Raw genomic sequence first — 17,449 nt, 5'->3', positions numbered from 1 at the left:
CTGCATTTTTCCAACCACTCCCTGACAATGGTCAGTGGCCACCTACAAATGCCTTCTTCCTTTCAATCTCCTTGCGATCGTCTGTGCGCATGGATTCTTTGTAAAACCCATTGCACAGCAGCGATCCGCTTTGAACCTGTGCAACGCACCTGCACATTGCGGTGCATATGCATGCGCAGTTCTGACCTGATCGCAGCGCTGCAAAAAATGCTAGCGAGTGATCAGGTCTGAATTACCCCCATATGGGGAGATGTACTAAGCAGTGATGAGCCAGTGAAGAAGTCGCCCATGGCAACCAATCAGCTGCTCTGTATAATTTTAAAGTATGCAAATTATAAATGTTACTTCAGTGCTGATTGGTTGCCATGGGCAACTTATCCACTGGCTCACTTCTCCAATCTTTTCACTGCTTAGTACATCTTCCCAGTAGTCTCTGTAAAAAAACAGAATTAATAGGACACTGTGATCAAAAGAGCCATTTGCTCCAAAGTGGAATGCTTCAGCAACTGATGTGAAGGTCATAACGTAACCACAGTAGTTGTCCACTGTGCACCAATGAAGTTCATAATTTCAATGTAGTGGCAATGGATTAAGGACATGACATTTTGTATATAAACTATATTATAGATATACCGTACAAAAAAAAAAAATATTACGGTGTGGTGTTCATTCATTTCCTTAACATAATTTATGTACTTAACATTATTGATTTTATATACTTTCTAAAAAGTCTGTCTAGAGGTTTCACTTAACAACTCCTGCAAGTAGCAATTCTACATCATATTTGGCTAACTAGCTCTTACGGAGGCCATGATTATAAAACCACTGATATATAAGCTGGGATTGTCCATCTATGTACATTGAGTGCATGGACTGTGTTTTGACTGCTGTATTCATCAAACCCTCCTCCAGCCACTTTTTAGGTACTTATTCCTGTGAACTAGTCAATACATAAAGATGATTTAGTGCCCTGATTGCTGGGAAGGCTGAAAGGCAGGATGTCAGTTATCTTTCATTTTCACTTAGTGGCTCATGTGCAGTTTATTTGCTTACTTATTTAGGGATATGATGACAGTGTCGGACTGTAGCATGAAGGGCCCACCGGGGGTATGCAGTGGTAGGGGCTAATGATTAGAGGTGTGGCCAGCCTCAAAAGGGGGTGTGGTCAGCCACCACAGAGGTTTGGCTAACCATTATAGAGTACCTGGTCTGGACTCCTTGATAATTTATATAGTAATTAATGTTAGTGCATGCATGATAATGTGCCAGATTAATGACATCAATGTACTGTAGAGAATACATCATAATCCTGTGCAGTATAAGGTAACATATGTATAATATATAATTCAAGTGCACAGTCTAGAACCTGATCCTTAGAGGAGGAGGGCCCCCCAGGCAGTGGGGCCCACCGGTGGTTTCCCCTGTACCCCTGTGGGCCAGTCCGAGCCTGTATGATGAACTGGAAAAGGGAACCAGAGATCATGAAATGCATGTGATGCCAGATGTGAACTTACTGTATGTGTCTTGAAGACACTATCTCAGGACAAAGTACACTTCAATGTAACAAATAAAGTGTTAAGTCTATGTTGACGTTGATGGTGTGTTATTTAAGACCATTCTATGAACAAAAATAAAAGACTCAACCAATTTGTTTGAAAGTTTGGTTCAGGCAGGAAAAAGGTGAACCAATCCTGAAAGCTATTAACCTCAGGAGTTTCACGTTGACACCGCAGATGTTGAAGCGTAATCAGTGGCAGTACAACTAAAATGTCATCTAAACTCTACATCTGTCCCCTATGTGCATAGAGAGGGAGAGAGAGAGAGAGAGAGAGAGGCAGACATTCCCATGGTGCAGAAAACAGGATGTAAATTTGTATATTATTATTATCATCATCATCATTTACTTATATAGTGGCAGCATATTCTGATACAAGACTGGGTAATATCAAAGAGTTAACAGGGCCTTACGTGCAAGCTTACTATCTATCTATCTATCTATCTATCTATCCATCCATCCATCCATCCATCCATCCATCCATCCATCCATCCATCTATCTATCTATCTATCTATCTATCTATCTATCTATCTACTGTATCTATCGCCTATCTCTATTTCCTACACGGGGGTAAATTTACGAAGATGGGAGTTCTATTTAAGATGGGATGTTGCCCATGGCAACCAATCACATTCTACTTTTCATTTATCTAGCACCTTCTTGAAGATAATACCTGGAATCTGATTGGTTGCTATGGGCAACATCACATCTTAAATAGAACTCCCATCTTAGTAAATTTACCCCACGGTCTCTATCCTAGCTTGCATTAGGTTTCAGCACCCTGGACAGCTGCTCTCAGCTGTTAATGCAGTTCTGAGTCAGTCTGATGAACTTGGAAAAACTTTCACAGGACACTACAGAGAATTCAGTAGCACGTACATTACCTTAATACTTTAATCATTTGTACTGTTGTCACGTTCTACTAAACACCTCCAGCATAAAAGTAGCCTCCACAGATACCAAATAGTACAGTCATACAGTAAAAACCACAAACAATAAAGTGCACTCTTACACGCTGACCTGCGGTCTGCAGCTATTTAATTACACACAACTCTGTATATGAATGAGTAATACAATATTCATCACGGGTCTTCCATGACAGCAGCAGCAGCAGAAGTGTTCCTACAGCTTTGATATCCTCCAGATACAGGAGACACTGACCATACAGCACAATAAAAAGGACAGCAGGCAAACGTTACGTGAACTGACTGCCCCCATATACTGTAAGCTTCTTCTTTTTTTTTTTTTCCTGGCAAAATGCAACGTTAATATAAACAAATAAATAAAATCAAAACAAAGCTGCAGATTGCCAAAGGATTTGAGCCTGCATCCAGAGAGAAGAGGATTAAGGGTGAGAGCAGTGCAACACAAGTTGAATTGTGTTGCATATAAAATATGGGCGGATTGGTCTATAGATGAGAGATTGGTACCACCTTCCTTTCTAAAATAAAATCTCTCTGGCATGAAGTCACAGCTTATTTCACATCCGGTTTACCCAGAGACTGTCATGGAATAAGGAAAAAAAAAGAAAAGGGGGAAAAAAATCATTTGTTGTAGCTGCGATCTCTAAACTGGGAAAATAATTTGGGGGGTTGCATCTCTCAAGGAGGGAGCTGCAGCCTGTGATTGCTTCTCCTGGGTGAGTTAGAGGCAGGGCCGTGCAGGACTCCCAGCATCAGCCAGCCACTCTCTCTGCTTGTTCCCTGGCTTCTCCAAGTCACTTTCACAAGACTGGATTTTACAAGCGACCTCCTTTTCTTTTTTTGCCTCCCAACCTGAATTTTTTTTGTGCCCTCTCTCTCTCTCTCTCTCCCCCCAGCATCAGGGGTGTCATAGGTAAGATCATTCTATTTCCTAAATGTCATCACTTTGCATCCTATGTGATTTTTTTTTTTGCAAAATGCTACACTGGTGCTGTAACCATTTTCCTTGTCAGTTTGCAAATCCGCAGCGATCGATGGACAGTTTTTAAGATCACCTGTATTGTTGTATTATTCTGCATTACATGCATACCGAACAAGCCTGCTGGGATTGATAGGGTGGAGAACAAAACAAAAAATATATATATGTATTTGCTTTTATTGGGGGAGCAAATGTGGATTTGCTATTCTACAAGTCTATTCCACTGATACAACCTCGGCTGTCTGTATTTTTTTTTTTTTTTCCTCCTGGCTGTAATTCCTTTGAAAGGCAGTGCATATGGTTTATGCTGGCTGTTAGGATCATGTAGTAGCATTTGAGCATGAGATGTAAGGTAAGCATTACTGGTATTTATTTTCAAGAATGACAAGATTCCTAGGAAGAGAGGGGGATACTGTAGTTTAGCCAAGAAGCACATCTGTGTTTTTTCCAGTGCATGGTACCCTGTCATAGCAAGATTGTGTATATTCAGTGTTGTCTGATGTTCACCATTCATCCACATCTTGCAGCGTTAAATGATTAAACCTCATGCACGTTTCCCATCACAGTACCTTCAGCATGTGCTGTCAGAGTAACAATGAAAGCTGCCATCAAACCCATTTTGTCAGTTTGCCAGTGTTTACATGAGAATAATATATTAACTGTGCTTCATTGGTGTCAGCTACTCAAGGTGTGTGTGTGTGTGTGTGTGTGTGTGTGTGTGTGTGTGTGTGTAGGTGGAGGAGGGCTGTGGGTGTTGATTTATATGTCCTAAAGCCCAGATATCACCCTCAAAATGAGTGTTTGCACAATGGGGGGTACTGTGAGTTGGTTATAGCTGCTAAAGCTCAGAAACTGTGAATGGCTATTTTTTTGCCACTGGTAGTTTCATCTAGATAACTGTGAATTGCAATGTCTGGAACACCACTGACAATATGGAAACTTGTCCTGGCTTGAGTTTGTGTTATTATGCAAATATATGAGTTCTGGGTAAGAGCAGACCCCCCCACCGCCCTCACCCCCAAACAATCATACAATCATAGGGGTAATGGAAGAGCTATGGCAGATTTCTGTGCTTTTATGGCATTGTGCACTTGTATTGTGTTTTAGGCATTTGTTTATTTATTTATTTATTTATTTATTTTAGCCTGAAGGGGGTTGTGTGTCTGAGCCAAAAACTCATGTGTAACAATGTGGGGAATCAAATTATGAGATTAAATTGCAGATCGGAAAATGAATAAGAATTTGACGTAAGAGATAAAGTGTTTGGGAAGCTTTAACTAAACGAGAATGGAAAGGCATTACTGAAACCGCAATGAGGTGAAGTTCTACCCAGATGTCTTTCAAGAATGTTGATAGCTGACTCACTTGATCAACGTTTTTTGCGTTGGGACCAGTTCTCTCAGAAGAATTGACACTTTATTGCATTTTAAACGCATCAATGAAACACAATCCAAATTAGAAGCTACAGTAGCATCAACTGATTAAAAATAACATATTTTCAATGTATATACATATATATATATATATATATTATTTTGATTTATTTTTCAGGGTGACTGGCAGCTTTCCTGTAGTCCTGTAGTGTTGAAACTGTAGTGTTGTATCAGCCATGGATACCTTTGTGAAAGAATATACTTGCAGTATGTCTATAGTGAAAAAAAACAACAACTTTATTTTACCATGTACTTTTATTGACTGAAATTATTTTAATTCACAGCCACAAAAATTTGCCATGAAGAGACAAACCCTCTTGATAGATATTCTATGGGCCTGGACGATACTTTTAAATATTTTAACAGAAATAAGGTGAGTGGATTTCAGGATCATGACTTTTGTGACACACAGTTGCAGGCAAAGCTACATTGTTATCTGATTTGTGTACATACACAATGAACCTTTTGCCTACTTTAAAAAATCAATTGAACTATTTTTTTTAACCCATTACTTTTCTGCAACGTGATCACAAATTCCTCCTATCTGTGATTAAGCGTTAAGATTGGTGAGAACATCACAAATGAATCACTGTTGCATTTAAGATGTGACACAGGCCAAGACTTTGTATCATACACTCATAATGTGCTATTTCCTGTTTATTTGTGACAAATGTTATTTTTAAAACTGATGGCATAATATATACTGGATTTTTTTACTAGATCATTTTGAAATATGTAACTCTGAGTTGAATATGACATTTATGCAGTATGAGCAAATGGATAATGCTTTAAATATATTCTTAAATATCATTTTTCTTGTCAATGGTTATTACAAAATAAACTCTACTTAACCAGTTCTTGGGTCTAGTCAATAAATGGAAACTTTTTTTTTTCACCTCTTGTTTTAATACTGTCACTGAGTTTTGTATCGTTAAAATCAGTCTCAGCAATGTCAGAGGGGCCTGGAAATGATCAGATGCAGTCAAGGTGGCGGTGACTTTGGATGTCATATCTTTGCTCCTCAGGGCAGGTACTGATCACTGCTAGAAGCTCTCCGGTATATTTTATTTTACACATGTTTATCCATCAGGAAAACAAGCCAGTGTCAGTAAAACATATATAATGAACCAGGAAAAATCAGCCACTTGCAGAAAGCTTTTATTTGCTAATGTTAAATCTTTTTTACAATTGGTGTTTTTCTAAGATAAAATGTGTGGGTTTGTAAACCAAATGGTAATTAAATTATCATACGAACATTGATTCTCATTTCTTAGTTTACTTATGTCTTAGTTTGCTTCTATTATGTAAAGATGACTAATTTGTGTATGCAGTATGCTTACTTTTATGTTGATTGCATTTTGGTGGTTGATTTTTTTTTCCTTTTTTATCATGTGTACCCCTATCTATCTATCTATCTATCTATCTATCTATCTATCTATCTATCTATCTATCTATCTATCTATCTATCTATCTATCTATCTATCTATCGTCCTGTCTAAATCATGGTGCTAAAATTCTGAGAAAAATATAAAGTAAGGCACTTGGAATATTTATGGCTGAACCCTATAGAACGTAAAGCACGTGCCACTATGATAATGACCTGTAGATGGAGTCAGTGCACAGTGTTTTAGTATATACTAAAGGTGAGGAAACCCTTTTTAGACTCAAATTCATTAAACAGTAAATACAGTATAATAGAAAAAATAACATGAAATTTCAAAAGTACCGTACCAATAGCCATAACTTTATTATTGCAGTAACCAATGATAGTAATGTTAATTTTAATGTTTGGGAAATGTCATGTTTTATAACAGTCCTTTTTTTTTTTTTTTTTTTGCAAGAGTATGATTTTTATACAAGTGGCTTTACTTTTTAAACTAATATAAGTAGTTAGCGTTTAATGTCTATTTCCTTAGTTTGTCTAAAATGTATCTAATTATAATGTTTTATAGCATGAAAGTCAGATCTCTTCTGTATCAATTCATGAAAGAATATGAACTGTGGCACAATTCATTCTGTCTTGAAAACAAGTTATTCATTGTTTGATAAGGGAATACAGTTTACATTTTGAAGCCAAGAAACCTATTAAGGTTATAATTATTGCTTATCCCAAATTTTCAGCTCATGTTGTTTCTCATCCATCATTTTCTATCTTCGAGTGGATCCCATACTGTATTGGCTGCACAACCACTAAGGTGTTCGTGTAACTGACATTCACCTTAATCTTGATGCCCTTCTATTCTCCTTGAGAATTGCTCACAGATCAGTTTGTAGCAATAGACAATAAGTGTTTATAAACTGCTACTTCTGGAGAATAATTGTAATCCACAAAACTGTAAAGCAACTAAGAAAATAAATAAATAAATAAACAAAATAAATAAACAAATAATAAAAAAGACATCAAAAACATCAAACAAGCACATCTTTTTGAATGTTCAGTGTTGTGTGGGTTTAAAAAAAATATTTGCAAAGCTTCTTGTTATTCCCAATTGTCTCATATTCATATCAAGACTGTATTATTGCATAATAGAGTAAGCAGATACACATTTTTTTTACTTTCTATTAGAGATGAGCGCCGGAAATTTTTCGGGTTTTGTGTTTTGGTTTTGGGTTCGGTTCCGCGGCCGTGTTTTGGGTTCGACCGCGTTTTGGCAAAACCTCACCGAATTTTAATTGTCGGATTCGGGTGTGTTTTGGATTCGGGTGTTTTTTTAAAAAAACCCTAAAAAACAGCTTAAATCATAGAATTTGGGGGTAATTTTGATCCCAAAGTATTATTAACCTCAAAAAACATAATTTACACTCATTTTCAGCCTATTCTGAACACATCACACCTCACAATATTATTTTTAGTCCTAAAATTTGCACCGAGGTCGCTGTGTGAGTAAGATAAGCGACCCTAGTGGCCGACACAAACACCGGGCCCATCTAGGAGTGGCACTGCAGTGTCACGCAGGATGGCCCTTCCAAAAAACCCTCCCCAAACAGCACATGACGCAAAGAAAAAAAGAGGCGCAATGAGGTAGCTGACTGTGTGAGTAAGATTAGCGACCCTAGTGGCCGACACAAACACCGGGCACATCTAGGAGTGGCACTGCAGTGTCACGCAGGATGTCCCTTCCAAAAAACCCTCCCCAAACAGCACATGACGCAAAGAAAAAAAGAGGCGCAATGAGGTAGCTGTGTGAGTAAGATTAGCGACCCTAGTGGCCGACACAAACACCGGGCCCATCTAGGAGTGGCACTGCAGTGTCACGCAGGATGTCCCTTCCAAAAAACCCTCCCCAATCAGCACATGATGCAAAGAAAAAGAAAAGAAAAAAGAGGTGCAAGATGGAATTATCCTTGGGCCCTCCCACCCACCCTTATGTTGTATAAACAAAACAGGACATGCACACTTTAACCAACCCATCATTTCAGTGACAGGGTCTGCCACACGACTGTGACTGATATGACGGGTTGGTTTGGACCCCCCCCAAAAAAGAAGCAATTAATCTCTCCTTGCACAAACTGGCTCTACAGAGGCAAGATGTCCACCTCATCTTCACCCTCCGATATATCACCGTGTACATCCCCCTCCTCACAGATTATCAATTCGTCCCCACTGGAATCCACCATCTCAGCTCCCTGTGTACTTTGTGGAGGCAATTGCTGCTGGTCAATGTCTCCGCGGAGGAATTGATTATAATTCATTTTAATGAACATCATCTTCTCCACATTTTCTGGATGTAACCTCGTACGCCGATTGCTGACAAGGTGAGCGGCGGCACTAAACACTCTTTCGGAGTACACACTTGTGGGAGGGCAACTTAGGTAGAATAAAGCCAGTTTGTGCAAGGGCCTCCAAATTGCCTCTTTTTCCTGCCAGTATAAGTACGGACTGTGTGACGTGCCTACTTGGATGCGGTCACTCATATAATCCTCCACCATTCTATCAATGTTGAGAGAATCATATGCAGTGACAGTAGACGACATGTCCGTAATCGTTGTCAGGTCCTTCAGTCCGGACCAGATGTCAGCATCAGCAGTCGCTCCAGACTGCCCTGCATCACCGCCAGCGGGTGGGCTCGGAATTCTGAGCCTTTTCCTCGCACCCCCAGTTGCGGGAGAATGTGAAGGAGGAGATGTTGACAGGTCGCGTTCCGCTTGACTTGACAATTTTGTCACCAGCAGGTCTTTCAACCCCAGCAGACCTGTGTCTGCCGGAAAGAGAGATCCAAGGTAGGCTTTAAATCTAGGATCGAGCACGGTGGCCAAAATGTAGTGCTCTGATTTCAACAGATTGACCACCCGTGAATCCTTGTTAAGCGAATTAAGGGCTGCATCCACAAGTCCCACATGCCTAGCGGAATCGCTCCGTGTTAGCTCCTTCTTCAATGCCTCCAGCTTCTTCTGCAAAAGCCTGATGAGGGGAATGACCTGACTCAGGCTGGCAGTGTCTGAACTGACTTCACGTGTGGCAAGTTCAAAGGGCATCAGAACCTTGCACAACGTTGAAATCATTCTCCACTGCACTTGAGACAGGTGCATTCCATCTCCTATATCGTGCTCAATTGTATAGGCTTGAATGGCCTTTTGCTGCTCCTCCAACCTCTGAAGCATATAGAGGGTTGAATTCCACCTCGTTACCACTTCTTGCTTCAGATGATGGCAGGGCAGGTTCAGTAGTTTTTGGTGGTGCTCCAGTCTTCTGTACGTGGTGCCTGTACGCCGAAAGTGTCCCGCAATTTTTCTGGCCACCGACAGCATCTCTTGCACGCCCCTGTCGTTTTTTAAAAAATTCTGCACCACCAAATTCAAGGTATGTGCAAAACATGGGACGTGCTGGAATTTGCCCATATTTAATGCACACACAATATTGCTGGCGTTGTCCGATGCCACAAATCCACAGGAGAGTCCAATTGGGGTAAGCCATTCCGCGATGATCTTCCTCAGTTGCCGTAAGAGGTTTTCAGCTGTGTGCGTATTCTGGAAAGCGGTGATACAAAGCGTAGCCTGCCTAGGAAAGAGTTGGCGTTTGCGAGATGCTGCTACTGGTGCCGCCGCTGCTGTTCTTGCGGCGGGAGTCCATACATCTACCCAGTGGGCTGTCACAGTCATATAGTCCTGACCCTGCCCTGCTCCACTTGTCCACATGTCCGTGGTTAAGTGGACATTGGGTACAACTGCATTTTTTAGGACACTGGTGAGTCTTTTTCTGACGTCCGTGTACATTCTCGGTATCGCCTGCCTAGAGAAGTGGAACCTAGATGGTATTTGGTAACGGGGGCACACTGCCTCAATAAATTGTCTAGTTCCCTGTGAACTAACGGCGGATACCGGACGCACGTCTAACACCAACATAGTTGTCAAGGACTCAGTTATCCGCTTTGCAGTAGGATGACTGCTGTGATATTTCATCTTCCTCGCAAAGGACTGTTGAACAGTCAATTGCTTACTGGAAGTAGTACAAGTGGGCTTACGACTTCCCCTCTGGGATGACCATCGACTCCCAGCGGCAACAACAGCAGCGCCAGCAGCAGTAGGCGTTACACGCAAGGATGCATCGGAGGAATCCCAGGCAGGAGAGGACTCGTCAGACTTGCCAGTGACATGGCCTGCAGGACTATTGGCATTCCTGGGGAAGGAGGAAATTGACACTGAGGGAGTTGGTGGGGTGGTTTGCGTGAGCTTGGTTACAAGAGGAAGGGATTTACTGGTCAGTGGACTGCTTCCGCTGTCACCCAAAGTTTTTGAACTTGTCACTGACTTATTATGAATGCGCTGCAGGTGACGTATAAGGGAGGATGTTCCGAGGTGGTTAACGTCCTTACCCCTACTTATTACAGCTTGACAAAGGGAACACACGGCTTGACACCTGTTGTCCGCATTTCTGGTGAAATACCTCCACACCGAAGAGCTGATTTTTTTGGTATTTTCACCTGGCATGTCAACGGCCATATTCCTCCCACGGACAACAGGTGTCTCCCCGGGTGCCTGACTTAAACAAACCACCTCACCATCAGAATCCTCCTGGTCAATTTCCTCCCCAGCGCCAGCAACACCCATATCCTCCTCATCCTGGTGTACTTCAACACTGACATCTTCAATCTGACTATCAGGAACTGGACTGCGGGTGCTCCTTCCAGCACTTGCAGGGGGCATGCAAATAGTGGAAGGCGCATGCTCTTCACGTCCAGTGTTGGGAAGGTCAGGCATCGCAAACGACACAATTGGACTCTCCTTGTGGATTTGGGATTTCAAAGAACGCACAGTTCTTTGCGGTGCTTTTGCCAGCTTGAGTCTTTTCAGTTTTCTAGCGAGAGGCTGAGTGCTTCCATCCTCATGTGAAGCTGAACCACTAGCCATGAACATAGGCCAGGGCCTCAGCCGTTCCTTGCCACTCCGTGTGGTAAATGGCATATTGGCAAGTTTACGCTTCTCCTCCGACAATTTTATTTTAGGTTTTGGAGTCCTTTTTTTTCTGATATTTGGTGTTTTGGATTTGACATGCTCTGTACTATGACATTGGGCATCGGCCTTGGCAGACGACGTTGCTGGCATTTCATCGTCTCGGCCATGACTAGTGGCAGCAGCTTCAGCACGAGGTGGAAGTGGATCTTGATCTTTCCCTAATTTTGGAACCTCAACTTTTTTGTTCTCCATATTTTATAGGCAGAACTAAAAGGCACCTCAGGTAAACAATGGAGATGGATGGATTGGATACTAGTATACAATTATGGACGGACTGCCACGGTTAGGTGGTATAAAAAAACCACGGTTAGGTGGTATATATTATAATAATAATACAATTATGGATGGACGGACTGCCTGCCGACTGCCGACACAGAGGTAGCCACAGCCGTGAACTACCGCACTGTACACTGGTTGATAAAGAGATAGTAGTATACTCGTAACAACTAGTATGACACTATGACGACGGTATAAAGAATGCAAAAAAACCACAGTTAGGTGGTATATATTATAATAATAATACAATTATGGATGGACGGACTGCCTGCCGACTGCCGACACAGAGGTAGCCACAGCCGTGAACTACCGCACTGTACACTGGTTGATAAAGAGATAGTAGTATACTCGTAACAACTAGTATGACACTATGACGGTATAAAGAATGAAAAAAAAACCACGGTTAGGTGGTATATATTATAATAATAATACAATTATGGATGGACGGACTGCCTGCCGACTGCCGACACAGAGGTAGCCACAGCCGTGAACTACCGCACTGTACACTGGTTGATAAAGAGATAGTAGTATACTCGTAACAATTAGGATGACACTATGACGGTATAAAGAATGAAAAAAAAACCACGGTTAGGTGGTAGGTATATAATAATAAATAATACAATTCTGGTCGGACGGACTGCCTGCCGTGTGCCGACACAGAGGTAGCCACAGCCGTGAACTACCGCACTGTACACTGGTTGATAAAGAGATAGTAGTATACTCGTAACAATTAGGATGACACTATGACGGTATAAAGAATGAAAAAAAAACCACGGTTAGGTGGTAGGTATATAATAATAAATAATACAATTCTGGTCGGACGGACTGCCTGCCGTGTGCCGACACAGAGGTAGCCACAGCCGTGAACTACCGCACTGTACACTGGTTGATAAAGAGATAGTAGTATACTCGTAACAATTAGGATGACACTATGACGGTATAAAGAATGAAAAAAAAACCACGGTTAGGTGGTAGGTATATAATAATAAATAATACAATTCTGGTCGGACGGACTGCCTGCCGTGTGCCGACACAGAGGTAGCCACAGCCGTGAACTACCGCACTGTACACTGGTTGATAAAGAGATAGTAGTATACTCGTAACAATTAGGATGACACTATGACGGTATAAAGAATGAAAAAAAAACCACGGTTAGGTGGTAGGTATATAATAATAAATAATACAATTCTGGTCGGACGGACTGCCTGCCGTGTGCCGACACAGAGGTAGCCACAGCCGTGAACTACCGCACTGTACACTGGTTGATAAAGAGATAGTAGTATACTCGTAACAATTAGGATGACACTATGACGGTATAAAGAATGAAAAAAAAACCACGGTTAGGTGGTAGGTATATAATAATAAATAATACAATTCTGGTCGGACGGACTGCCTGCCGTGTGCCGACACAGAGGTAGCCACAGCCGTGAACTACCGCACTGTACTGTGTCTGCTGCTAATATAGACTGGTTGATATTTAAAGAGATATTAGTAGTATACAACAATACTATACTGGTGGTCAGGCACTGGTCACCACTCCTGCAGCAAAAGTGTGCACTGTTAATTAATATAATTGTACTCCTGGCTCCTGCTAACAACCTGCAGTGCTCCCCAGTCTCCCCCACAATTAATTATAAGCTTTTAATTTATACATTGATGACTGTGCAGCACACTGGGCTGAGCTGAGTGCACACAGACTGAGTCACACTGTGTGACTGACTGTGCTGTGTATCGTTGTTTTTTTCAGGCAGAGAACGGATATAGCAGAGAGAAGTGAACGGATATATTATATTAAATAAAAGTTAACTAGCAACTGCACTGGTCACTGACTGTGGTAAACTAACTCTGTCTGCGACTCTGCACAATCTCTCTCTATCTAATCTATCTATCTCTATTCTAATGGAGAGGACGCCAGACACGTCCTCTCCCTATCAATCTCAATGCACGAGTGAAAATGGCGGCGACGCGCGGCTCCTTATATAGAATCCGAGTCTCGCGATAGAATCCGAGCCTCGCGAGAATCCGACAGCGTCATGATGACGTTCGGGCGCGCTCGGGTTAACCGAGCAAGGCGGGAAGATCCGAGTCGCTCGGACCCGTGGAAAAAAAAGTGAAGTTCGTGCGGGTTCGGATTCAAAGAAACCGAACCCGCTCATCTCTACTTTCTATATATCATATTTAATAACATATACACATATAACATATATACAGACACACTAGAGACGAGCGGGTTTGGTTTTACTCGGATTTACCCGGATCTTCTTTTTGGCTCTTGGACGTCATATGTTTTGGTTATCCAATAAGAAAAATCCAGAAAATCAGAAATTGAGATACTGTAATTCTAGTGTTAAGAACCAAGTAAATCCGAAACTGCTCATCTCTAATACACATATATATGTGTGTGTGTGTGTGTGTGTGTGTGTGTGTGTGTGTGTGTGTGTGTGTGTGTGTAAATCAGTCACAATACACAAGTAAATATATTAGTTTACATAGTAGCTTATTACGTAGTTGTAGTAGTATATTTTTCAGTTGTTTCAACCATCTGTGAATATATTGTACACTAGTTGTATGCTAAATAACCACCATCTAGCTTTATTATAAATATTTTAGCTTTACTTAGACCAGGCATGTCCAAACTGCGGCCCTCCAGCTGTTGAGAAACTACACATCCCAGCATGCCCTGACACAGCTTTAGCATTCTCTGACAGCAAAACTGTGTCAGGGCATTCTCGGATATGTAGTTTCACAACAGCTGGAGGGCCGCAGTTTGGACATGCCTGACTTAGACAGATGTAAAAGACATGGGGGGAGGGGTTTGTGGCAGTAAATGCGGGAAATACAGTACTGTGAATAAAGACTGTATAGTAGTTGCCTAGTCTAGCAAAACAGGTTTGGAATTACACTACTGTACTATGACATTCCCCTTGATGATTATGGTAATGTGATCTACAATATTTCACATAGAACCAAATTAAGGTTTGTGGGGACCCCAGGGCAACTGGCTTGTGGGGGCTTCTACCAATAAAATTGTCAGGGCGGTAAATATTATGCATCGCATGTTGCATGGGATACATCCCACAATTTATCGCATGCCTAGCTGTGTTTATTAATACCATATGCATGTAGAATTTCCAAATGTTTATGCAAAGGACAGATTTTCCAAAAAGAGCTGTTTTTGAGGTGTGAGGAATTCCGTGAGTATTATTGCGCCATCAGCCAATGGAGATTTGACCACATTTTAGTGTTAGTACGTCTCACCCACAATAAAATATACTGGAGATGTTATTTAAAAGTATAATGTGTAAATACTCCCAGAAGCACAGATGTGTTCAACACACTTTAGTGCCCCAGTTCATATTATGTTACAAAGAACCCCCAGTTCCCATTATGCCACAGTGCTCCATTGCTAGAGAGATGCCAGGCCCCCGTGTTTTGGTTATGTTTTGGTTTTGGTTTCTTTTAAAATCCCTAAAAACCGATAAAAAATTGTAAAAACAGCAAGTGACTTGGACCTATTTTTGTCACAATAGTATTATTAGAATTAATGCTGTAACATTAATTTTCAGTTATTTCCAGTCAGTTTTGTCCACTTAATCATATACTCTCCTGAATGAACTGGCCCCTGAAATCATGAGAGATGGACATGCATGCAATCAAAAACCCAATGTTTGTTTTTTTAAATCCAAGTTCTGAACTTGAACTTGAACCCGTATCAGTACTCAGCCCATTTGAATTCCCAACATTAATGCCAGCTTGGACTGGGTTTTACTGAGATCCCCAAAGTTCGGGTGTGTTTGGTTTTCAACAAAACTCAACTGCTATCTAGATAGATAAAGTGGACGGAGATATAGTAAAAGCCAATCAGCACCTAACTGCCATGTTACAGGCTGTGTTTAAAAAATGACAGTTAGGAGCTGGTTGGTTGGTACTTTTGGGGCAGATATATTAAGCCTGATGAAGTGATAAAGCAGTGATAATTGCAAGGTGATAAATGCTCCAGCCAATCATTACGGTTTGAAAAAAATGACAGTTAGGAGCTGATTGGCTGGTGCGTTTATCACCTTCCACTTATCATTGCTTTATCACTTCTCCAGGCTTAATACATATGTACCTTTATCTCTGTCCACTTTATCTCTATTCAAGGGTTAGTAAATACATCCCCCCAGTTTAATTATGAAACAGCACATTCTATTAATATAGATGTGTCTTCACTTACCTATTCTCAAATTGCGACAAAGAGCCCAGTTTTTCATAACTTGAAAAATGTGACTAGCTCACACTATGTGTTCCATTGCTGATTATTTTTTACTGATTTTTTTTGTCTACTTTGCACTGGTGATGCATTAAAAACACAAAGTACGTGCACCCTGTACATCACTATTTCATTTGCATGCAGTAGAAGGATATTCACCTGAGAAAAAGACAAGGGACCAGTATGCAGGGCCAGAACAGGTATCTATGCTGCCCTGCATTGACCCTGTCCTTTAATCCTCTTCCAGCATGACATCACATCTAGGGGGAGGGGCCACTGGCTCTAGGAAAAAAAGCACTGCTTAAGAGGATGCTTGGCAATTCCACAGGTTGCGGGGTCCCACACCACACACCCCGCACCCATATATTATACTTACCTCTCCGGAGTCCCGTGGCAGCGGCCCTGCACTGTGGACACAAATCACTTGAAAAATGGCCACCACAGACATTTCCAAGTTATTTGCGCATGTGCACTGGAAATGTTCCTGGGAACAAAGCGTGTGCGCCATGTCCCCAGAGACCTGCACATGCGCAGTAGACTTTGGCATAATGCCAGAGCTTACTCGCTGCTGGAGAGGGGGTGCCCACAACGAAGGCAAAGTCCGTTGCCAGCTATCCATGGTGTGGAATCTACTGTAAGTTGACCAATGCATCTCTATCATATCGTGCAAAAACCCCTGGTGAATACTGACACATCTGTATGGTGAAAACTTTAAAAAATTGTAAACCGGATAGAAATTTGGAGTACATTGGGGTTAATGGTAACATTCTCACTACACCATCTTTCAGTATATAAAATTATTAAAATAAACATATGATTGGCTGCTGAGGATTATGCTCTATAATTACAATGATCCTAAAGTGTGTATAAAGCTATATGAACATTTAATTTTGTCATCCAACTACTTGTAATCTTTCGCATTTTTCCACACTATCCCCTCTCATTCTTAGGTCATTTTGTGTCTAGTTTCTAAATTCCGTTTTGACTGAAGTTCCTTAACATTATGGTATTTGTTCTCTTCTTTATGTCGAACTTTCAAATTTGTCTTCACGTGAGACATTTCAATGAAGCTGCTAGAACTCTATATTCCAATAGTGTTCTGGCTGAAGATCATTAAATCTCGCTAATTATTCTAGAGCTATCTCTAGCTTTTGATATTGTTAATCACCTCCTTCACATACCAAGTCTGATTCCCTTGGGCCTGTGGAGTACTATACTGTCTTATTTTATACATCCCGTCGACCCTGCAACATGTCCTTCAAAGTCTCTATACGTTTTCTCTGGCTAGGGTATAAATTAGTGCTGGGTACTTCTGTTCCTTATATATACTATTTCTCTAGTCAAAATAATCGACAGTGTTGAGTTTCAGTATGATTTTGATCTACACACAGTGTGGGGGGCACTGGGGCATTTGTGTACTGGGATTTCTATGTGGCATAATGTGAATTGGGGCAAAAAAGTGTGTTTAACACATCTGTGGTGCTAGCAGTATGTATACATTATACATTACTTTTTAATAACAACACCAGCATGACTTATTGACAATTTTATTGGTAGGGAGGCCCCACAAGTTATAC

General features: G+C 41.2%; 1 protein-coding gene across 2 annotated transcripts in view; it reads left to right on the top strand.

Annotated features, from left to right (window-relative positions):
• The first annotated feature begins 3,027 nt into the window (after positions 1-3,027).
• The window catches only part of GABRA1 (gamma-aminobutyric acid type A receptor subunit alpha1), a 219,358-nt gene continuing 204,936 nt past the window's right edge, over positions 3,028-17,449 (top strand). Inside the window, exons 1-2 of one of the 2 annotated variants that reach the window (XM_063928756.1) lie at positions 3,028-3,392; positions 5,176-5,264. In XM_063928756.1, coding sequence (XP_063784826.1) covers positions 5,191-5,264 — 74 coding nt within the window. In that variant the 5' untranslated portion in view covers positions 3,028-3,392; positions 5,176-5,190. Of the gene's footprint in view, positions 3,393-3,518; positions 3,811-5,175; positions 5,265-17,449 lie in introns of those variants that run through there. The other variant, XM_063928755.1, reaches the window with a different exon arrangement.

This window comes from Pseudophryne corroboree, chromosome 6 (assembly GCF_028390025.1).
Source record: "Pseudophryne corroboree isolate aPseCor3 chromosome 6, aPseCor3.hap2, whole genome shotgun sequence".
Lineage (NCBI taxonomy): Eukaryota > Metazoa > Chordata > Amphibia > Anura > Myobatrachidae > Pseudophryne > Pseudophryne corroboree.
Note: the sequence above shows the minus strand (reverse complement) of the source record. Positions and strands in the feature narration are given on the sequence as shown.